General features: G+C 43.0%; 1 protein-coding gene across 3 annotated transcripts; it reads right to left on the bottom strand.

The window, feature by feature from the left end:
• Window positions 1-8,621: 8,621 nt before the first annotated feature.
• Window positions 8,622-24,919, bottom strand: BAG4 (BAG cochaperone 4). Of its 3 annotated transcripts, XM_066639780.1 has the most exons (6): window positions 24,725-24,812; window positions 22,519-23,943; window positions 15,688-15,789; window positions 12,909-13,157; window positions 12,069-12,320; window positions 8,622-10,068 (listed from the first exon to the last, which is right to left on the bottom strand). In XM_066639780.1, exons 2-6 carry the CDS (start codon window positions 22,519-22,521, stop codon window positions 9,568-9,570), a joined length of 1,107 nt encoding a protein of 368 aa, XP_066495877.1. In that variant the 5' UTR covers window positions 22,522-23,943; window positions 24,725-24,812; the 3' UTR covers window positions 8,622-9,567. The 3 variants fall into 3 exon arrangements, with proteins under 3 accessions (XP_066495877.1, XP_066495876.1, XP_066495878.1); XM_066639779.1 differs by lacking the exon at window positions 22,519-23,943 and having other exon boundaries at window positions 24,725-24,919; XM_066639781.1 differs by lacking the exons at window positions 22,519-23,943; window positions 24,725-24,812 and adding an exon at window positions 22,335-22,467.
• Window positions 24,920-25,018: the final 99 nt, after the last annotated feature.

The following is a 25,018-nucleotide window of genomic DNA, read 5'->3' as shown; positions in this document are numbered from 1 at the left end:
CCCAGGAAAGTGTGCATCAGACTGCAGCCTGAGTGTGAACAAGTCTATTTTCGTAATGAATTCACAAGCAATTCAAAAGGGTTTGGAAACTTTCCCATAACCAAATCAAGGCCTCTTCCAACTGCACATGACTAGCGAACACTGTATACAGAATGGCAAACGAAACCCACATGGAACAAGTGCTTTGTCCCAGAAGGGTTCAAGGTTACAAATAGGATTTTTATTAAGGATACTGATATACTGCTTTTTTTTAATAAATAGCAGTTCATAAAGTGGTTTGCATAACTAAACAAATCAATGGCTCCCTGTCCCCAAAATAACTATTATATTCAACAAGGGAACATCTGTAAATTCACCCTGTCCCACAATTGATTATTCCTTATCACCCTTCTTTCCATCTATCCTTCTCGTAGGATAATCATTTTGGCATGTGTGGGAGCAGATAGAGCAGCCAGTGGGCTCTTCAGTTTACAAATTCTCTGCTGATCTGAAAAGACTAATCATCATTCTAGAATCTTGCAAGTGAGTCACATGTTCCTAACAGGGAAGAGGAATGGCAACTAAACACACTCTCACTGTCTTTGGGATGGCACCAGAGCCCAATCCCCCAGATGAGAGATAGCAACAGCCATTTTAATATATGCAAGCATAGATGGTAGCGCCTCTCCCCTGCTCTCTGCATTCATTGGTTACAGCTGAAAGGTGACAGCTTGTTCACCTCCCTGAAATGATCCTCTCTGCCAGCTGTTGTAAAAGCAATTTGCAAATACAGTCCATCCTTGATATCCTTGATATCTGCAGGGGATCTGTTCCAGGACCTCCTGTGGATACCAAAATCCAGATTCCAAAATCCACAGTCGGGCCTCATAGGATCTCTGGATGCAACCAGAAGTGCCTGCCAGTCTTGTCCAGAGGTGTTCTGAGGCATGTGGAGGTTGTGTGTAGCCTCCCCGTGTCTCAGAATGCCTGCCGGTGTCTACTGAAAGGCACCTTTCAGAAGGCTCTGGCAGGCCTTCTGAGATGTGGGGAGGTAACACATGGCTTTCTCACACCTCAGAAGATCTCCCAGATGCAACCTCCAGTTGAGACATTGAGACCATCCTAACCAGGTCTACTCAGAAGTAAGTCCTATTTTGTTCAATGGGGTTTACTTTCAGGAAAGTGTGGTTAGGATTGCAGCGTGAGTCAAAGCAGCGGATCACAAACCAGCGAATGATGAGGGCCGACCCGTATTTCTCTCCCCATTGAGCGAAATAGGAATTCTTAAACCACCTAACCTGAAAACGGAAAAATAGATTTTCATCAAAGTGTACTCCAGTAGTATATATGCATTTTGGAAACTTGTTTTAACTTTGGATAGCCTGAAGCTGTTATTACTTGCTGGCAAGATCCAGGTTCAAATCCCCTAGATCAGTGGTTCTCAAACATTTTAGCATCGGGACCCACTTTTTAGAATGAGAATCTGTCAGGACCCACTGGAAGTGATGTCATGACCGGAAGTGACATTGTCAAGCAGGAAAATGTTTAACAATCCTAGGCTGCAATCTTACCCACACTTACCCAGGAGTAAGTCCCATTTATTATCATTGTTAAAAGCATATCCATAGTAGCCTGTTAAAAGTACAGATCTGTATAATTTCCCCAAATGCAGTCACCTAACATGGCAGAATCAAGTCTAATATAAGAAAAATAAAATATTGAAATGAATGGGGACCCGCCTGAAATTGGCTCACGGCCCACCTAGTGGGTCCCAACCCACAGTTTGAGAAACACTGCCCTTATCTAAATTTCTGTGAACCCAGCAAATGCACTGTGTCAGATCAGTGCAGCAACAGTATCCACCCCCCAAACCTTCATTTCCACCATTTGAGAATATCAGCAGACAACGCATGACTCTCATGCTTCACCAAGCTCACACTGTTGCATAAGCGTACCAGTTAGTACTAAGATGTCATGAGTGACAGCCATTCATTCCAAATCGCCTACTTACAGCTTCCAAAACAAATCAAGTCCAATCTAGTCCTTGGCATTTTTTTTTAAATTCATTAGGACTAAATCCATCAATTGAGTGTTTGTACAATGTATCCGCTTGAATGCCGTCAAACAGCAGGAGACGGATTGCAGTACCAATACAAAAAAACAACAACAACACACACACTGTACATCCAATATACAGCAAGATATCTTCAAATAATTAAAGCATTTATAGAACAAAGGATGCAATCCTAACCACACTTCCCTGAGAGTAAGCCCCACTGGACAAAATCAGGCTTACTTCTAAGCAGACCTGGTTAGGATTGTGCCCAAAGACAGACACAAAAAAGATTTTTGGGGTGGTCAAAAAAGAAGCTCACATGCAGTCATTAAACAATAAAAAGGTAAGTTACGCTACTTGCTTTCAATGTGATGTGAAGGTAAATAAAGCAATATTCCAGAGACTGAAGGACGAATGTCTTTCTATCCTGAGAAATGCAGCTTGTGGTTTTCTAAACTGGCTTTTATTTCAGAAGCTCAACCAGGGTATAAACAGATGAAATTAATAAAGTTCAGCAACTGTAAAATCCCCACCACCCCTTCCCAAGAAATTGTGACTGTAATGGTTGCAAAGGCAGGGAGGTGCCCCCTTATCTTAAACAAAGAGACAAAGTGCCTGCATTTATGGACTGTGACTTTTGCACAGTGAAGATCCCTCAGGGCTGCTCACTGATGGCACCACCATTTTTCCCATTGCAAAAATATCTTGCCATGTGTCCCTCATAGAGGAGGGCCTGCTGCACAGGGAGTGGCTACAGCTCAGCGGTAGAGCATCTGCTTTGCATGCAGAAGGTCCCACATCCAATCCTGGCCAGCTCCAAGTAGAGCTGAGAAAGATCACTTCCTGAAAGCCTGAAGTTTTGCTGCCAACTGGAGACAATTTTGTGCTAAATTAGGGGGACAGGGACGGGCCAAGAGGCTGAGGGCCCTAACCTATCCAACTTTTCAGCACCGATAGTTATAGCAGTTATAACGGGGACTGAATAAATTGCTTCTGGGGGCCTGTGGGCCCTGGGCTAGAACACTGAAGATACTCTAGCCCAGTGGTTCCCAAACTTTATTGACTGGCAGCTCTCTCGACCTACTGGGCCACTGGCCATGGTTCTGCATTAGGGTTACAATCCTCTACACTGTCTAGGGTGGCAGGTTTTTTCACGAGGATTCTGTGACTCCCCTGGCTGGTTTCCAAGGCTTCCTAGAAAGCCACGGCTCACTGGGAACCACTGCTATACCCCACCACTCTCCCTCTCCATTCCTTTTTCTTTTTTAAGGGGGGGGCACACAGCAAAAACAGGCACAGATAGCAATCTGAAGGCTGAGTTCCATTGGTCTCATGGAACAGCTTGCCACTGTTTTCTAAAATTTTGGAAGCAACCTCGGGCAGGGTATTAACAAAATAGTATTTTAAATAAAATCAAATATTATCAACACCAATACAACACCCTATGCTGCTCCACTGTTTTTATTTCACTTGTTGGGACCCTGTTCAGCTTTTGCCATTTCTTAATAGTTTAACTAAGCTTTAAAATGTTGGGGAGGGGGGAGGAACCCAAAATTGTTACATCCATTCTACCAGGCAAGATTAAAAATAAATAAATAGAAGGATGACCCCAATCTAGTTCAGAATGACTCATTTTCCACCCATACAAAGTAAATGGAAGGGACTACCATCTGTTCGGCATGTGGGTTGGAACAAGGCATCCTGGTCCATTGGCAAAGAATCTGATCTAATAATAATGCCTTTTTCTGCTAAGCCTTTGGAATAATTCAGTCATGTGACCTGAATAATCTACAGTAGTGCTGCTTTGTTTTTGTTTTAATTCAGCAGTGTAAAACCACTTACCCTCGAAAGGCTGAAAGACAGCAAACAGCAACGCGTGCAAGGATAGGATAGCAAGGATAGGATAGCGTGCAAGGATGGGCAGGAGGTCTGGTCTAGAGGATAGAGCCTCCGTCTGCCTGAAGATAACATCCACAAGGTCGCCAGTTCGAGGCCACCGCTACCGTGCGACCTTGAAGCAGCTGACAAGCTGAAGCCGAGCTATTTCATCTGCTCTGAGCATGGGAGGATGGAGGCCAGAATGTGAAGCCAGATCGGAATGAAACACCTGAATGTAGTGGTTCTTGAAAGAAAGAATCTTCTTTCAAATTGTAAAAATCCCTATTTAATAAGGGTTTTAAATAAAGCCTGCCTATGTAAACCGCCTTGAATAAAGTCTTGAATAAAGACCAAGAAAGGCGGTATATAAATACCTGTTATTATTATTATTATAGCATTTCATCATGTTATTTTTTCACAAACGCCAGAATTCAAGTTCTGCATTCCCTAAAAACCATTGCCAACTCTGTAGCCAAATCCCCGTAGGACATCCAAGTGGAGACAGGAGTTGGCAGAGGGACCCAAACAAGTCTCAGCAGAATCACTGTGATGTTAAGAATGTGGGGGTGGGAGTTCAAAGGCAAGAGAGCAGAGAGGTTTGACTCCTATGGAGACCTTAGCTAGTTGCTATAGCAAGGGTGGGAAGCTGTAGTTCAGTGGGAGCATGCATGATGTCAGCTTTATTCCCTAGCATTTGCAGGCTGGTATTGCCCAGGTGGATCACGATGTCTTTGTTTACAATGAAAGGAAATCTTTGAGGGATAGTTAAATGGTCCCAAGCTCCAACAGACTGACGTAGGTGAGCAACCCCCCCACCCCTGCCACCAAGAGACTTGCATCAATTACAAATCAGCAGGCATTGGCACTGGGATGGCCCATCAGAGCACCAGTTGCTCCTAAACTGTCCACCAACAGAACTCATGGTGGAAATTATTGGCAGAGTCAGCTGTATCCATTGCTCTTGTGCAATTTTGACCTATATAGGGAAAATGAACTTTTGCAGTAGTGTGGCATGGATTGCACTGACAGACTCAGGTCCTACAAGCACAAGCATGCTCAAGAGACTTGCCAGTGTCATCAGATCGTCCCTGCCCATTGTCATAGTCAAATGTACTGATTTGGGGCTGAATATCTGCATTCTTCCTAGCCAGTCTTAGAGACTCTACTGCACCAAGGGGCAGGTGAAGGTGGGACTTAACCACATTAGAATAATCAGAATACTGTAATACTGTGCATCCTTTATTGAAAAATCTATGGTGTGCGTAAAAGACTTCTTCTTTATGAGTCTCTAGATGTAACAGATAAAAATAATTAACTCTTGAGTTACACTTATCTATGCAGGTGGCTCGGGTGACCCAGTCTACAAACACATAACTAAGCCCCTCATCCTTTGAGGCCATTTTTTTTTTACAAATAAATGTTTCTTGTAAATAAAAATATTCTTTCTAGATCATTCTTTAGTCTCATAAGGTGGGTCTTCATAGAGTGTCATTTTAAAAAGTGGGTCCTGGTGTTAAACGTTTGAGAACCACCGCTGTATCCTATGCTGCAGATAAAAACGTAGGCACTAAAGGAGCTCTACAACAAACTCTACTATAGATGCATAAGCAGGGCTGGATATACTTCTTGCTTCCCCAAGCCATGTTCTTTAAACAAAGTGAGCAAGCCTCACTTTGAGGCAAGAACAAAGAATAAAGGCACACTCACACTTTTATTAACACTACCCTTCATAGAAGATCCCTTTTACATTGAGGCTTTCTTGCTTTACCGAGCCCTGTTAAGTCCATCTTACATAACTATCACACATTCACCACCCTCCCTGCACCTCTTCCACTATAGTATTATCTCTGCAGTGCATGCACATCCCAGCTGGGAAGACTGTCCCACTGAGATGTATAAACAGACTTCACACTGCAGCATAATGCTGTCCATAAGCTTTGTATTCAAATATTGTATTCCTGGGGATAGAAGAAAAAAGCACAGATAGCACCTGTCACAGGCAGGCCAACAAGAGAAATCACAGCTACAATACGCATTTTCATGAGGTCAGGCGTATGGTAACATGACAGTAAGCTAGTGTGGTGCAGTGGTTAGATTACTGGATTTACATTACACCAGTTTGAATCCCTGGTTGGGCCATGAAGCTGTTCAAATGACCATGGGTCATCTACCATATAGGGCTACTGTGATAAGGAATAACCTATTATATATATATACGGGCAGGAGGTCTGGTCTAGAGGGTAGAGCCTCCGTTAGCCCAAAGATAAACATCAGAAGGTCCCCAGTTCGAGGACACCAGCAGCTCCCTGGCTGAGAATGGCGAGACCTTGAAGTAGCTGACAAGTTGAGCTGAGTGATTCCACCTGCTCTTGGTGTGAGCATCTTGGCTGCCCTCCATGTGAGAGATGGAGCTGCTTGCCAGCCTGCGTGGGAGAACTGGAGGCCAGAAGTGAGACCAAACCAGGAAGATCCATTCTGAAATGTTGTTGGCTCTTGAAAGAGAGAACCTCTATGATTGTAAAAATCCCCTTGAGGGATTTAGAAACGTCTGCCTGCGTAAACCGCCTTGAATAAAGTCAGAGGAGTAATCTGATGACCAGAAAGGCGGTATATAAATATCTAGTTGTTGTTATTATTATTATTATATATGCCAGCTCAGGGTCCTGTGAAATATGCCTCTGGAAAAATCACTAGCTGCTGATAAGATTACAAATTAGAACAGTAACTGAAATAATGCTACAAGGGTGGTAGTGAGAAAGGAAGAAGTACAGATCAAGAATACATCACCACCCATGCATGTGACTTGCAATGAAGATTAAGGGTGCAATCCTAACCAACTTTCCAGCATTGATATAGCTGTGCCAATGTGGTGCGCACTGCATCCTGCAGTGGGAGGTAGTCAAGGGGGGGCCTCCTCAGGGGAATGGCATGTTTGTTACCTTACCCTGGGCCTGCATTGTGGCAAGGTTAGTGCTGGCATATTGGTTAGGAATGCGCTCTAAGTTACTGTAATTAAAAGCAGAAGCTTACAAGCAAGCCGATGGCTTCTAATATCCAGGAAGAAGTGATGGGGATAAGTTAATCCATGAACTCCTCAAAGTTTCTCTTGTGATCTCCTTTAATGTAGCAGCAGAAGCGGTGCACTGGGGATAGAACAACCACAGCTCCATCCCAACGTGGCAGTTTTTTCTACTGGACCATCTTCACTTCAAAAGGAAGGTAGAACAGAAACAACAAAAATTGGAAGTATTGAATGCCTTCCGGAGGGAGGCTAAAATGGTTAGAAGTCAATTTAGAACAGTGGTCTTCAACATGACAGGAGCTAGGATTCCCCCCCCCCCCAATCTGAGACTTGTCTTCATGAGACCGGCAGGTGAGAGTGGACAAGAAAGTAGCTATGGTTTCTCTTTTCCACCCACCGGTGGTCAATTGGAATACATGGCTTTCTGCTCCTTCTTTGTCTAAGCCAGCATTTCTCAAACTTTCTCCCACTGTGACCCATCTGTTCTGCGGCGAAAGATAGCAAGACTCATCCTCCTGCACCAGGCCCCCACAGGCATTCAGAAGTCACTTTCATGAACCCAGCTGCTTCTGCAGGCCGGCAGTGGCCTTCTGAGGCCCAGTATAGCCTCCAATCACATCTGGAGGATACCAATTTGGAGCCACCAGCCCATGACCCACGGGGCATCGCATCATGACACACCAAGTAGGTTCTGATCCACAGCTGAAAAATCCTGGTCTAAGTTAATTGGGGCAGAAAATAGCATGTGCTCAATTATGAAAGACAGCAGGAGAGAAGAGGAAGTGAGACAAGGCAGTAGACCATGGGAGCCCAGACAGAAGGGCCTACTGGGTTTTACTTCATCTAGGATCTTTAGCCCTGGTTACCGCTTAAATGGTACAAGCCTGAGCCTCAAAAGAAAAGAGTGACAACAGCAACTCACCCAAAGTTAGGCTGCACCAACTTCTTGTTACTGATGCACTTTGTTGAAGATCTCTGTGTTGGAATATAAGAATGGCAAAAGGAATTCTTTAAAAATATAAAGCCAATGGTTTGGGACATTTACTGGTTGTTATGACAACAGAAATGCTTACAACACCAGTTGACTTGAAAGAGGAATGCTTTCCACTTTTAGCTCAGTGACGCATGATCCAGTGAGTGCCAACAATACAACCAGGCTCTGAGAAGGACTATAGTCATGGATGACTGGAAACTCAGTAGTGAATAATGCTGCAACCTTATTTAGTCGGTTAACTGGTTAGACTAAACTTAGAAGGTGCCCTTGATTAGTCAGGAAGCAAAGTTATTTTAATACTAAACTCGACCAAAACTGGGTGGCAGCTGCCAGTTGAGAAAGGGCATTTCATAGGAGTGAAGGGTCTTCTGCAACAGATGTGATTAGAAGACGTCTGCAGCTTTTATTCATATACATACTAATGCTGATTAAATTATAATTAGGCAACAGCTCTAATTAAGTATTACAGCCATGGCTTACATCCTTCTGCTAATGATGTCCCAAGCATCATGTCACAAGGCTGGAAGTGACTGTAGCATAATTAGGTGGCTATCAACTATTAATGTACTCAGCACCACCCAGTGGCATAAGAAGTTGGTCACCAACAGAATACCAGGCAGTATTTTTTTTAAGTTATGTTCAATTTATCCAATGATCAGACACACCAATACTATTTGCAAACTACTACTAAGTGCAGGTTTAAAACTAATTAAGGTTTTATTTCTTGCCTGATGGAACAAAGATCACTTTGCAATGATTCACAGTTATAGTTTTCTGTCCTCTTCCCAATAGCAGAGTTCACTGTACAGAATTACTAGTTTACATAGATTAAAGTGGAATATAAACATGGCAACATATGAATATCAGAATTAACACATTGCTCCCCAAAAGCTTACAATGAATGTCAAGGTTCCTGCAATGAATGTAGGACCCTTCTTGCACAGGAAGGCATCTCCTGAGTTCTTTCCACCTACTCCAGAAAACAGAGCATTGTATTGTATCTTCATGAGATAGAGAGAAAATGATTGCACAAAAGCAACACTGGCTTTGGTTGCTCTACTGATTAGCAGATCAGTATGGTTGCACTGGAACAGACTACCCATAAGAAGACACAGAACACTACATGATCTCTATTTCAAGGAGTGAAAAAGCTGTAAATAATACATAAGAAAAGCAGCTAAGAAGACTGAAGACTCTGTTTTACTGGCGCTGTGATGCAACTGAAATGTCTCTGTAATATACGGATTCTGACAGGTCAACGCAGCAGTCAAACACCTTGGAGCTCCAAGAGATCTCTTCAGAGACACAAACTGGTATCAAAATGTCCTTTACACAATGATGTTCCTCCAGTGAATGAAAAAGCGTGCAGATATCCAAGGAGGCTACTACAGCAAAAGGATTCAATGATCAGGGTCAGCATTTCATCCCCTTTCCCCTACATTCATCGGCAGAACCACACTAAGAATTTGGGTCTGGCATTTCCGTTTAGTCACATCCAACCTACCATCCATATTCTTTTAAAATCAAAACTCAAGTCACCACTTATTGCTTTGGGATGGTGAAAAGGGCTGAAAACTGAGGCAAACCAAGGATCTTTGGGAATGCCAGAACTTGGCCTTCAGACTGGTGCTATGCATTTTAGAGTCCCTTCCTTTCCAATTCTTCCAGTATAGACTGAATTCTGTTAACAGCTTCTTTTCTTGCCTGGCGTACATTGTCCTGACCACCAGTCTCTATGGAGTCCAGCTCCAACAACTTCTTGGTCAGCATTTCCTCCAGCAGCCGATAGTCTTTGTCAGTCTTTTTCCCTACAAATTCATCTACCTCGTCCTCCAACTGTTCAACCCCCTCCATAACTTCTGTAACCTTCTGAATTCCTGTCTGAGCCACCAATGGTTCTGACTGAGGCTGTCCATTGATTTTAGAAACTGGTCCATGGTCAACAATCACAGGTGGCTTCCTAGGAGCATTATCATACAGTTGGGGCTGTGCACTATACTGCACTTGGGTGGTGGAAAGAGATGGCTTTGTGTCCAGCTGCACTGGCTTGTAGTCATTCATGTTCCCAGAAGGCAAGCGATTGGCTTCAGGAAAGTAGCTGTGCTGGTTAGCTCCTTGTTCCAACTGGCTATAAGAGTCCTAAAACAAGAGACAAGATGCATCAACATTGTGTCCATCAATTCCATTCCTCCCACATCCTGAACTGAAGGTGCTGTGCAAGCAGATCCCTGGGCAACCAAAACTGCTGGTCTACGCCTTAGCTCAACATCAGCAAGGTCTCCATCCTCAGGATGTTAGTGCAAAAAGGTCTGGGCAATGAGAAAAAGACTTGAATTTTGAAGCTCTCAGAATGACATCATAATGCACTATGACCTGATAGCCTGAATCCCAGGTAACTTTCTACATGAGCTCTGTAACCTATAAGCAGTTCCAAAAAGTATATTAATACTTCAGAAACCAACCTCTTGGTGCGCTCTCTCTTGCTCTTGCTCTCTCTCTCTATCTCTCTCTCTCTCTCTCTCTCTCAACACACAAGGAGACAGCAGTGAGATAATATGCAGACTTCCAACACATGATGAACGAACTACCCTTGCTTCCTTCTTCTCTGCCCTCTCCCATCCATTTCCCTTACGAAAAGCCTCAGGACAGGTTTCAATAGGAAAGAAGATCTTCTGAGGCACTTTGAAATCAACAACATTGCAAGAAAAGTTGCACGGTCCTATAAACATTTGGTTTTCCCAGAAAAACACGTCCTCTCCGGCCCACCTAGCCAGGTCACAGGGCTGGGAGAGATGGAGATACAAGCTAATCAATCAGACCAGCAGCTCCAACTCTATGTTTAAAGTCAAGCCCAAGGAACTTTGGGTGTGTGCTGGTTTGGCTCCCTCAGAGAAAACATTCACATGTAGCCAAGTTCTCACCCCCCTCTTAGGATCAGAAAGGTATGAGGGACTCTTCAAGTGAACCTTAGGAGTAATACAGTTAGGGAACAGCAAGGTTTGGATGCATTAAGGAATATTTTTGCTTTTCAGTTTCCCTGAAATTGTCTCATACATTTGCTAAGATCTGCGCATGGGCACTACCAATGCCCACGGTATCTCCCCCCTCCCCATTATTTTTAAATGAACTTTCAACCTGCCTGTAATTGAACTTATAAGACTTGTGCCATCCTCCCAGATCACTGGGCACATGCTACCAAATGGGGGGGGGGGGAAGAGGAGGATTTCCCATGTACAAGGAGAGAGGCTTCTGAGAATGGTCTCTCTCTGCCAGCTTGGTCCTCCTGATGGCACCAGAGTCTATCAATTTTGGCCTTAGCATAGAACAGATTAGGCAAAACTAGAGCTTCCTTACTCACCACAGAAGACCAGGAAACAGTCTTGGGCGATTAACAAAGGCTAGCAGACTAGCAAGTGCTGGTGGGGACTTAAATCTTGGCAAGGTAGGGCAAAACTACATGGGACTTAAGGCTCAAAAGCCTTCCTTCCCCTAACTGATTAGCTGGAATTCAGTGCTTGATCTAGCGCTTGCCTGACGATCCAAGCTTAGTAGACATCTGGTAAAAAGCTACATTAAGACTAGGTAAGATTAGAGGTTCTGGCAAAGGAAAGATGGTCAGGAATACTTCCCTCACCACTGCTGCATTTGCTGAAAAAATAAGTACCCTGAAGTTGTTGTGATCTACAGGTCTTTAATTTTCCTTCCAATAGACCTTTCTAAAAACAGAGGATGCCAGATCTTAAAAAAAAACTGGGTGTCTCAACTTCCAGGGACTGCTTGAGATCTGCATGCCCTGAGGGGAGGAAAGATGACAACTGCCCAGGCCAGAGGGAGCTCATATGGAGTTCCTATGGAGTATTGTACTAGCCTGAGAGTTTTATTACTGTGATTTTTAAAATGTTGTAAGCCGCCTTGGGGGCTTTCTTTGGAGGTTGAAACATGGGACAGAAATACTATAAACAAATTTTGGGATTCACTGTGCTCACAATATATTACTTGTTGATATGGAATGGTTCACAATAATAAGCACAGCAGAAGGCCTAGTCAGTAGATGAGATGGAAGAAAGGGAGGAGCTACTCAACTTGGATTGCTGTAGCACCAGGGAAAGAAAGGCTCCTTATTTCTAGCAAAAACCTACCTTTGTACTGCTATGTGGAGGATGTGCAGCAGATGTTCCACTAGCAGGCCACGGTGGAGAGGATTCTGCAGAATATTGATTCCCGTGCGCTGCTGATGCAGGAGACCAGTAGGGGGGCTGCATTCCATAAACTCCAGGAGGTTGCCAAGTTGTATCCTGCAGTCTTGGCTGGGGTTGTGGCAGCGGCCCTTGCTGGGGAATACCATGATTGCAGTCGCCGTATGGATAATGTGAGACAGAAAAGCCTGGGGTCTGCAGGAAGAATTTGCATCTTCATCCAATCCCATGATTGTAAGAGATCATAATTCACCAAGCTGAAGGCAACTGCAGCAGGACTACTACAATAATCTCCATGCAAACAGCTGTGTACAATACCACTTTCTGAGCAAGCATGGGATAGCCTTCTGGAATATTTACTTTGAGCTGTAATGTTATCCTGTGTTGTGGGATGATGTAAAGAGAACAATCTCCTACAGCTGCAGTCTCAATGCTTTTAAGTGTAACTGACCCTTGCTGGATACTAGAATATGACTCAGGGTACAATCCTCGACGGGTTTACTAGGAAGTAACTGTCCATAGAACTCAGCAAGATAATATATTTTTATCTCCAGAATTAAAACTATGTAAAAATGATCAGGTTGTGGAATAAGAAGTTGTCTTCTCCTCTAGAAGTTTACAGGATGATTGTAACAGAATGTTGCAGAAAAGGTATAGGTCTTTGGCCAGCACTGGTTAGACTAAGAACCACTTAGCCAATAATGCCATGTCAGTGATAAAGGTAGGAGGCTCATCCCTCTCCTACAGCTAAGCTATATCACTTGCCCACACTAGCTTCCTTACCTGTGAAGGGGAGTATCCTGGTACTTGCCTCCTCATCATGGAACCTTCTGCCGGGCAGTCTGGTGAGGAGTAATTCCAGCTGGGAACTGGTGATGGAGATCTATAGGATTCTGGAGGATATGGGGCATGAGAACACCCTGAGGAATAGTAGGTATTTGGCTGTGGGACACTGGGATATGGTGGACCTGTCCCATGAGCAGAAGAGTATGGAGTGCCATAAATGCCATTTGTGTAGGAAGGATTGATTCCCTAGTAAACAAGAGGACAGAATGAAAGACAGATAAGCATAGACAGCAATAATACTGCATTTCAGGAGTACTTCAACTAAGGCTGCAAACCTAACCACACTTTCCTAAGCCCCATTGAACAAAATAGGACTTACTTCTGACTAGACCTGGTTAGGATTGTGCCCTAAATCTAGTATTCAGTTGTCCATGCCTAGCTTGGAGATGAATCCTGGACCTTTAGGAATTCAGTGGTGCAGTGAAATCCAACAGGTGCAGTTTCTGCTATAACAGGAAAAGCTATACCCACTCAACTTTCCTGCTCATTCAGCTTTTAAAGGGACAGGTCTTCAAGCTATGTGGTTTTGTTATGAATGACACTGCTTCACCAGTGAATTTGTTGCAACTCTCAGCATTAAGAATTGCCTTTGGACCCATGAAAGGGCAGACAAGCACAAGTACTAGTAAAGACTGCTTATCTAGACAATAAGAATACTGCCAGATTTTTGTTGAATGCAGGACCTTCTGAGAAGGATTTCTGGACTACACACTTCAGTAACGCTTTGCTTTTTGGGCTAAAAGAATCTTAGAAGTTAGGAATTTTTCGTAAAACCGGAAGGGACGTTTTTAATGCTTTATGAGGCATCAGGAGGCCAGGGAAGCCCTCCGGGGTTCCCTCAAGGAGGGGCACACACTGGGAGGACAGGTGGGGATCCAATTCATGGGCAAGTGAATCCACAGATACAAGGCCCCCCTGTACTTCTATTAAAAATTCCTGTCATGCACAGTGTTTTACAATCCTGCTCATTTGCCCCAACAAGACTCTAAGGTAGGTCACCAATATTCCTATTTTGCAGAAGCAGAACTGAACAAAAATAAAGATAGTAATTTGTCTAGGCTAAGTTTCCATTTTGCTAGAGGGAGAGGCTCACTTCGCAGATTCCCAGATACAATCCCTGGTATCTCCAGGGAAGAAAGAGAAAGATCCCTGTATGAAATCCTGCAGAGGTGCTGCCAATCAGAGACCATGCTGAGCTAAATGGACCTGGGGTCTGATTCAGTACAGTATAAGGTAATTCCATATAAAGGGCAACAGCCTGGCTGTGGATTCCCTAGTGGTTCTGATCAGAGCAGACCCAGCTTCTCATGAGGTTTCTTCTAGCAGTAGATGAAATAAGACCCTTCCAAGCCAACTGGAGAAAAAAGAAAATCATATACAGAGGGGCCCCATATCCACGGATCAGGTTCACAGTCCCCCTCACGCACCCCCTCCAGAGGCAAAGGGAGCTGGGTTCCCCTCGCCTCTGGAGGGTCTTCCAAGGCCTGCAGAGGTGGCGGCCACTGCGTGCCTCAGAATGACAGGAAATAGTGAAAAAATGCTACTTCTAGTTTTCAATCAAAAACTATGCTTTTGATGCCTTATAAGACATTGGGAGGCCCAGGGAAGCATTTTTTCCACTGTTTTCCATCATTCTGAGGCCTGCAGCGGCCACAGGTGGTCACGTGTGGCCTCTGCAGGCTTCAGAGGCAAGGGGTCCAGCAAGCCCAGCTGCCTGCGCATCCAGAGGGTGGGGGGCATCCCTGGTTATCCGTAGTTTCACTTAACTGCTGGGAGTTCCAGAACGGAACCCCCGCAGATACCAGGGAATGCCTGTAGCTACTTTGAATAAGAGCAGTTTGCTCTGCAAGCGAACGTATTCTAACATCAACACTATTCCATGCAAACCATAACATATTAGCATGTACCTAGAACTTGGCAAGCATGCACCTCTAGTTCAAATCATTACTTTCCCTATTTAGATTTAAAACAGAGACAGAGAAAGATTACCTGCCACTGAGATGGAGAAATCATATTTTGTGATCAGCTGGCTAAGGCACGAAATCAGGTGCCAAGGTCCTTGCATCTCTACATGAGTCTTGTCTTGGCAACCTTCAGTCTCGAAAGACTATTGTATCGCGCTCTGAATGGTGGTTCTGGAACAGCTTCTAGTGTGGCTGAAAAGGCCGATTCAGGAGTGACAATCCCTTCCACACTGGGAGCAAGTGCAGTCTCTCCCTGGTCTGTCTCCCTGGCTATGGGCCTTCCTTCTTTGCCTCTTTGCCTCAGTCTGTTGGCCAAGTGTCTCTTCAAACTGGAAGAGGCCATGCTGCTTAGAGGCCAGGGTTTCCCACCTGTTGAGGTCCACTCCTAAGGCCTTCAGAGCCCTCTTGCAGATGTCCTTGTATCGCCGTTGTGGTCTACCTGCAGGGCGCTTTCCCTGCACAAGTTCTCCATAGAGGAGATCCTTTGGGATCCGGCCTTTGGGATCTACATGAGTCACAGATTGTAATATCCTGGGCATGACAGCTTCAGTCGGGAAGGCCTTCCCAAGACAAGTTATGCATACTATGACTGTATCATTCTGATGTGACAGTTACTTTCAACAGTGGGACAAAAAAAAAACAGACCATGTTCAGCAACCCAGTAATTCTTATTAAAGGCTGGTCCCAAGAGCTAGTCTATTCTAACTTGTTCTAAATAGGACGGTTCATTCTGCCTGTTCTGATTACTGTACCTGGCCTTGGAGTTCAGGTCCAACAGGATATGGATTTTGATAGGGAGTCCTAGGCTGTGAATTCCAGTAGTGAGAGCCATATCCAGGATAAGGAGACTGCTCCTAGAGGAAACAGATAGCAATTCATTTCTAGGATTACACTGTGTAACAAAAAAGTTGTTAACGTTGAATTTTGAATGTTTTTTACACAATTCAGAGGCACAAAAAATTACCATTTTGCATCAGTATCATCAAAACTTTATAAGTTATCTTAAATTTTGTGTTTGCATCTATCCTATTGCCTAATGTAGTGTTTCCCAAACTGTGGTACCCACCAGTGGGTCGTGAGTGGATATTTGATGAGTCGCGAAAAATTTTTGCAACATTTAAAAAAAGCAAAAAACACTGCAAGTACCTTTTTCTGGTTTGCAGAATAAAATTGTTAGTTGGAATGCTAATTTGTGGTAAGAGGTAATCGTCATAACCCCAAATTAAAATGTCACATTTTCTGATTTTCTCTACTAATTAGCATTCTGTAGATCACATGTGAATCCAGTTTCAAACTTCTGCCTTGCTTGGAAGTCCCTACCTGCACATCTTGCTCTCCAGTTCTGCCTTCTGGGTACGCTGGAATGACCGTAAAGATTTGGGGGGAAAGTCCTTGAACTTCATTTCTAGGGAAAGTCTACACATACATACTATTCATAACATCTCTAGCAGCCTCGGGAGCCCAGGATCTCAATTATTATTAATTAATAAAGATTTCTTTGTTTCTTTTGTCTAGTGGGTTGCAATAGACTGTTCTTTTAAAAAGTGGGACCTGGTACTAAAAAGTTTGAGAAGCACTGGTCTATTGTATTGTAATATACATTGGGCACAATCCTAACCAGGTCTACTTAGAAGTAAGTCCTATTTTTTCAATGGGGCTTACTCTCAGGAAAGTGTGGTTAGGATTGCAGCCATTGTCCAATACAAGTGAATAGCATAAATTGTGACTTAACTATTGATGCTATGCCAAAAATAGCTTTTTAGAAATTCTCATACCAAAATTAAGAAACATCAAAATATTTAGAAAAAAACAAAATTGTTGAAATTTTGTTACATAGTGTTACTGAAGATATCAACACAAGTCCTAAAAGAAAAAGCAACCACAAATACAGCCGCTGCAACAGTTCCTAGACTAGTTGTTTAGACTTGTGTATACAGTATAGCAAAAAAACACACTGAAAATCAAAATTATTAAGAATTTAAAAGCGTAATGCTGAATCAAGGATTACTTTCAGCCAAAACTTAACAACAGAGCTTTGCTCACTTCTTCTTGTGGGAGACAAAGACCAGGTCTTCTAAAACCAGCTGTCAGACTTCAGAACATGATAGACTCCTACCTCAGCAAAACCTCTCAATCGAAAGGCAGGTTCAACCTAACACTTTTTTTCCGATGGAAGTGAGCCATTTTAAGAACAGATCTGGTTTCAGGCACTAGTCGACAGGCAAGCGAGTTAGCAACCCCTATATCACTACACAGAGACTTACAGTTGAACAGACAAAAGTTTATTAATGGATGTATTTTGCATGTTTATGTTCTCAAAGGTCAAGACTCTGTGAACACTCAACACCAAAAAAACCATAAACACTAACAGCTCTAACTCAGATTAATAACTTAGACATGAGTGCTTTTTAACAGAAAATGTCCAACATCATTTATCACACAACTTATTTCAAAGTTACAATTACACAGAATAGATCTTCAGGGATGGTGACTCGGGGAACACAGGGGAAAATCAAGGTCAAGAAAGCCCCATTCCACAAGTGTAGATCCACCCAGGTTTGCTGGACCTGAGCCATAAAAAATGAAGTGACTTAGAGATTTAAAGAGATGATCATAAATAAACTAGGCTACTTTTCTATTTGGCTTTCACTACATAGTCCATACAATTCATCTACTGATGCGCAGAGAAGGTATACACATAAAAGTCAATTGTGGGTTCCCTCACATTCTACAGCACAAGTATCAGGAGGAACATTTGGCAAAGAGAGGGCTGCATTTCGTGCCCTGCTTGTTTCCTCATCCAAGAGACTCAAGGGAAGTCATCCCAAGGCACAGAGGCAGCGCATGTGAAGTACAATGTATGAAAGTGATATATACTCAGTACTTTGGACTTGAGACACACTTGCCAAGATGCTTTTCCCATATCTACCATTATCCTAGGACCTATCGTGACCTAGAAATAGCCTACAAGTGCAGGGTAAGGGAAAAAGTCAAGGCACTTATTAAGATCTATGTAACACAGCAAAACGGGGTGTAAAGTGGAACACATCAAGGACTTGGGTGTAAGCAACTGGCTTCCACATACATCAGAGGGGGAAAAAAGTACAGTAATGTGCAGAATTTGGGTACAAGTTCTCAGAGGGGCAAGCCCTGGCTGCTCCCCAGGATACTGAATAATACGAACTGCAACATGCCCAACATTCAAAAAATATCCCCCACTTGTCACAATACCAAATATTTTATGAGACTAAGGCTGCAATCCTAACCACACTTTCATGAGAGTAAGCCCCACTGAACAAGATAGAACTTACTTCTGAGTAGACCTGGTTAGGATTGTGCCCTAAAACTGTACTGCTGCTGCACTGCGCTGCATAAGACAAAGCTGCCTAAAGCAGTAGAGAAATTTGTGATACACCAACCACAGGATGGAACTTTCAAGCTATGGTTCCTCAAACTGGCTGGTGCAGTGCCACAAGGCATTTCGTGCTGGGCAGGCAGATTACCATCAAGGAACACAGCTACCCAGTAATTGCATTTCTAGCAATGGAAGAAAGGTGATCCAATTGAAACCTCTGGGCAGCAAATGCTAATGTGGCAAAGCAACCTTAGAGTTAATCACCGCAAAAGCCTTCCTAATAAAGCGAAAGCACAAGAATCAGAATTGCAACAGAAGAACTAGAGAACGGAGGTAGAGAATGGAAAAAATACATGGTACCATCCTGAGCCATCACCCTTGCAGCAACTAATTTATTGGGCAATGCCCCCTCCCCCCACTTTTCAATCCCAGACACATATCATACAGTATAAATAGGCCAATACCAATACAACACCAAGTTGCCAAGTCAACCTTTCCAACTAAGTTTCAGTAAGGGCAAAGAGCTACGTTGCTGTTCATATAATATTCCACATATCAGGTGCAGGTTTGGATTTCACTGACAGATCTATAAAATAAAATCTATAAATAAATCTATAAATAATAATCTAAAATATAAATCTATAAATAATAAATAAGATGTATAAAAATAAAAACTTGGTAGGAAAAAAAAACTTGATTCGGATAAAGAAAGAGGGGCTTATTTAGACTTTGATAATAAAAAGATCACCAAATCCTTCTTTGTAGTACTCACATTACATTTGTGAAAGAGCATTCTAAAAATGACTTTTACACTCAAATTTATGTCCAGTATATAACATTTTTGGTGGAGGAGAAAAAACATGTGGTTTGGGGCTGACTGCAGGTAAATTGTGAGATACAGTACCACCATCTGTGCCCTTGTGGTATCCAATTACAAGACTAAAGAATGCTTGATCAAGCCCCAAATGACTCAACATGGGTCACAGATTCATCTACCCATTTCCTTGGGCAGTGTGTGTTTATAGCCATATAAGCCCAAGACAAATGCTAGCTGCTATCAGAAGTTAAATATCTGAAAGTTGGGCAGTTTGACCTCCTGAAGTGGAAGTCCGCACACAAAAAAATATGTTCTAATAGGTTCAGGAAACAGTTTAAACACACGTGCGCGCGCGCGCACACGCCCCAATTTGTTTTCATAGAATGGTTTCCTCTAGAGCAGGGGTCTCCAAACTTTTTGGCCAGAGGACCGCATCAAATGTCTGGCACGGTTTTGAGGGCCGAAAAAAAATTTAAATATAAAATTTATATAAATAGAGATGGAACTTAGATGAGTGAATAAATGAATGAATGAATTCATTCAATCTCTCTGGCCCTCAGAACACCCTCCAGACACAATCAGAGCACAGTTCCAGTCATGTTCAGTTGAGTGCGCCAGAGGCTTTCAGGGAACAAGAGGTTTGCTGTGGGCCGCATCTGGCCCCTGGGCCGGGGTTTGGAGAACCCTGCTCTAGGGCACTGTAAATATCAGCAAATGCAAGATACAGATCAATACGAACACAAATCCATCCAATTAAAATATGTTTGTAAAAAAGGTGCAAAATCATGAAATATGCAACTAGGAAAAAGCCAACAATGTTTGTAACATTCCTAGTACGCAGTCACTGTGCAAAAGATTGATAACACTAGGATCAGTCTGTAAATGGTACTGGAAAAATTAACACAGAGAAGGCATAAGCAATGAGCTGGCTGAATAAGAGTTTCTGAAAGACCTCACACTTCACATGCAAAACTAGAAACAGTTTAATACAAGACAAACATACCTTTTAGCAGTTTGTTGTTTTTTTATGTTACGTGCAAAGTCTTTCAGAAGCTCATATTTGGCTAGCTCATTGTTTTTGCAAATGACCATCCTAGCTGTATATAGAGTGACTCTAGGTCAAGAGACATATACAAGTTCCTCTTGACCAGTATATGCATGTATAATTGGTTAATAAATAGCATTGCAAAAATGCTATTGTAAAAATATTTTGTCTCTGAACTGTGTGTTCTTTCTTCCCCAAAAGTAGAGATTCTATGCATTGTATTGTTTTGCATTTCAAAATGTTCATTATTTTTATTTTGTACCTCGTTATATTGAGAGCACTTTCCATACCAATTTTCACTGCCCCCAAGGAAGACAGTCCATCACATTGGGGACTATGTTGCGTTTACTTCCTGCACCTCTTGGAACTATGTGCTGTGCTGTGAATTTGTGGCAACACCCTATGAGAGATTTGTTTATTGAGTCATTGCCAAGAAGAATGAATAAAACAGTGGAATAAAACTGAATGAATAAAACATATAGTAGGGCTTATGATTTTCACCACAGATAACACCCACCCTTCTCCTCAGGGTTACATGATTTTTAATTCGCCCCCTCCAGTTTTTAGCACATCACAAATCCTACACCACACTCCATCTCCATTCACGATATCTGCCAGAGGCCTTTCACAGTGCACCTGCATCTATGTTGCTGCAGGCATTCAGCTGGGTGTCCTGAATTCCTTGTACGGATGCAAGGGACAGGACCTCTGGTTGTAGCAGGGCAAGGTCAGACTAGCTCCCTTCACCAGTGCAAGGGCACACAGTCAACATCCTAGCCAATTCAGACATTTTTTCAAGGGACCAATCCTATTTAGCATTAAGCCTCTTTTATCACCTGATATTCTCCTGACACACCTACATAGCAAACATTCATACTGAGAACATGTTACTATATGCACTAATTTAGGTGGAGTTCTTAAGCTAGAGATTTGTCATCTATTGTGCAGCTACAAACAATGTAAATAGCTCAGTTTTTGAATACTCTCAAATGCAAATAAGACAATTGCTTCTTCGAAAATACTGTTGTGCTCAAGTTCCCTATAAGCAAGAAGGTGACACACTCAAGGACAGTGCACAGCTAGAAACCTGCTCCTCTCAAACGCAAACATGCATGGAAATTCAGCTGTTGTTCTTTCACACCAGCAACCCCCCAGGGGACATTCTGAGATGGCATGCTGTGCCTGTTACCCTACAGTAGGAACAAACTGCCTTTAAAAATTACACTAGTCCTTAATACAACCACTGAAAGGCTCATTTAGTCCAACAGTAGTTTCTACAAGTATGCTTCAGACCTAGACTCTCTCTTGATAGTTAGCTAGAATCCTCACCACCTTCTAATGTACCCAGCACATCTCAAAGCTTTGATGGAACCCTATGCAGTACACTGTGGCTGAGGCATGGTTGGACATTTTATAAACTTGAGAAATTGCTTCAGAATACAACTTATCCTTTGCTCAACTCTTTTCACCACAGGGCAGCCCCTATAAAATGCATTTTAATAGTCTGTCCTTTGAACCCAAAAGACATCCAAGCAGCTACAAGGGTATTAAAAGAGACAGAGAGAGAGAGAGAGAGAGAGAGAGAGACAACAGAGCCAACTTAATACTCATCTCCTCCCCCCAATAACCTGTGAAAAGGAGAAGTTTCTGCTTATAAAGTAAGGACTGACAGAGTCTCTTGGAACAAGTTCTATAACTAACAACCCAATCTTATCCACACTTTCCTGGGAGTAAGCCCCATTGACTCTAATGGGACTTACTTCTGAGTAGACATGCATAGGATTGGGCTGTAAGGGGGCTGTGCCATACCCACCACCACCACCATGATCCTGCTTGAACCTTTAGCCTAAGTTCACACCAGATCAGAGTCCACTCCTGACAACGTTTTTGCTTAAGGAGGGGACCACAGCTGGCAGACCACCTGCTCTGCATGCAGAAGAGCCCAGCTGCAATTTCCAGCATCTCCAGAAAATGCTAGGAAAGACTGCCATTCCTTAAATGCTGGAGAGCTGCTGCCAGTCTGTGTCAAAAATTCTGAACTATGCAGAGCAAGGACCTGAGCAAGGACCTGCTTAGTATACAGCAGCCACAGACCTTTTCTCCGGGAGGGGGGGGGGGAGAGACACAAAGAAAGCAACTAAATACTGTAAGGACAAAAAACAAGACACCACACAGGACTCACCATTTGTTGCTACTGATAAACCAACCAGATTTCCTTCAAGAAAGCAAGCAACTGAACAGGGAGGAGAGCAAAGCAAACTGCATAAGATTTGCCTTTTTTTTGCTAATGACAAAGACTCCCCCCCATTTTCTTATGAAAAGCTGTTAAACTGGAAGGAGAGCAGGACACACTGCTCAGCACTCACCATTTACTGGTGATGACAAACCAGACTGCTCTCCCTTAAATGAACTCATGGAAAAGGTGTGGTTGGTTGCTTTGCAGCTGGTTGTATGGTTAGCCCTTACTGTCCTAAGGTTAAGTAAAGGTCCATTTCAAATGAGGGACGAGGGGAAGGGTTGCCATCAACTCTGCCATCATAGCTTTCATCAACTGGAAAGCAGGAAGGAGATAATAAAATGTTTTTGTTTTATCCATTCAGTCATGTTCAACTCTTGGTGACTTTATAGGCAAGAACTCTCCATGCTACCGTCAAGCGCAGCTTCTTTCAACTGTTGGGATATTCATCTTTGTATCCATTTTGATGGCACCAAGCCTGCATGTTCTTTGTCAGCCCCTTCTTGTTCCACTGCCATTCCTAAACTCATTAACTTCTCTAGTGAATTTGCTCGCATGACACCACCAAAGTAAATCAGGCATAGTAATGCAATTCTGGCTTCAAATGATGTACAGTCAGGTCTCTTTATCCACTAGGGTTAGGTTCCTGAAAAACCTAGTGGATAGCAAAAGATACTGAATCATTAAGCCTATGGGAAAAATGAGGTTAGGTTCCAGGGGACCATCTTCACCATACGCTCTATGGACTTAATGATCCTGAATCTTAACTTGGTCTATGGGGCTGGGTGATAGTGAGGGCTCATAAACATCTCCAATGTCTGATGCTCAATGCTGGATATCCCTCAATGCCTTGAAGATGGTGGAGATGGCTATTTCTCTGTACTGGCTATCCCTTGACTCACTGAAGATTGCCTCAAAGTTCAGCAGTGGGGAAGGGGTTGCTTCACCCATCCTCCTCCTCTACTTGTCTCTTGGCTCCTTCCGGACAGGCCTGGAAGTAGACACAAACTTGTCTGATGATTCTCCACAGGCCAATATCCAATAGGTGTAGCACCAGCTGTATTAGCAGATAATGACAGGTAAGTGCAATTCTGCACCTCACAGTGAATGTGCCTATAGCTAATTTGCATATTAACCATTTTGCCCAGCCCACAGGTGTACACATTTGATCTCTGTTGCATATATGCAACATTGGGCAAAAATGGTTTAAGAGAACTTATAGGGATTTAGAAAAAAAAATGCAGTGTAAAACTACCTTGAATTAAAGCAGGAGGCAAAATCTAATGACAAAAGAAAGCTGGTATATAAATATTGGTATTATTATCTGGTTTTATACGATCTTCTCTATTGCTTACTCTGGCTATCCATAGCATACATAACAATTGTCCCTAACACCACCATTTGAAAGCATAAATTCTTCTCGGTGAGCCATTCTTATTGACCAACTCTCTCATCCATCCATCATTATTGCTCTATTTTTTCCTGCTTGATGATGCAACTTCTGGCCATGACATCACTTCCAGGTGAATGACATCATCTCCAGTGGGTTCCAATTCTAAAAAGTGGGTGATAAAAAGTTTGAGAACCACTGATCTAACCAGTCTTCCTTTTGTATTTAGGGAGACATCATTACTAATAATAGCAAAATATTATTATAATAAGAAATTATTATTAATCAATATTAAAAAATCAATACTAATAGAGATTTAAAAATCAATATAAGATTCCTTAAATAAAAAATAGATATTAATAATCAATCTTAAACTAGTCAATAATAAAAACAATCAATATTAATATTAAAATCAATATAAAATAAATAAATAAGTGTTCAATCCTATCCAATTTTCCAGCCCCGGTGCAGCCACAATGCAGCCCCAGGGTAAGGGAACAAATGTTCCCATACCTTGAGGAGGCTTCTGTGACTGCTGCTCCACCACAAGATGCAGTGCATGCCCCATTGGCACCCTTGAAAGGTGGATAGGATTGGGCCCTAATTCATTTATAGATATTGATAACCAATATTAAAATATTCAATATTAATGAATATTAAAATAGATATAAAACAATTCATTAACAGATAATAATCAATATGAAATTATTCCATATTGAATAATATCAATATCAATAAATATTAAAATAAATATAAAATAATTCATTAATAGATATTGATAATCAATATTCAAACATTCAAAACTACACCAAGCTTGCGCATGCGCAGAAGAGTCACGCAACGGCAGCAGTGACGCCACGGGAGGGGAGGGCAGGACGAGGGGAGCGGCCGCGTCACAGGCAGCTGTTGATGCCCGAGGGGAGGGGGAGGAGCGCTCGACTGTTACCTGGGAACAGCCGGTGCCGCCCCGCGCGGCCCTCTCGCCTCCGCCCCGGTGCTGTGGGCACCTGCGGGTCTCCGTGCCCCAGGGGGGTGGTAGCGGCGGAGGGGGCTCGGGCTCAGGCCGCGCCCGCTCCACTTCCGCCCCGTGTAGCAGCCGCCTCAGCGCCGCCGCCATGACGAGCGGCTCGCCCCTCAGCCGCTCTCGCGCACTGCGCATGCGCCGGCACGATCCCACTGTGCCATCGCCAAGAACCTGCTGTGCCCGTGTGTAAGGACTGCGCATGCGCAGCCAGAGTGC

Source organism: Tiliqua scincoides, chromosome 11 (assembly GCF_035046505.1).
Source record: "Tiliqua scincoides isolate rTilSci1 chromosome 11, rTilSci1.hap2, whole genome shotgun sequence".
Lineage (NCBI taxonomy): Eukaryota > Metazoa > Chordata > Lepidosauria > Squamata > Scincidae > Tiliqua > Tiliqua scincoides.
This window is presented reverse-complemented; position numbering and strand designations above follow the sequence as displayed.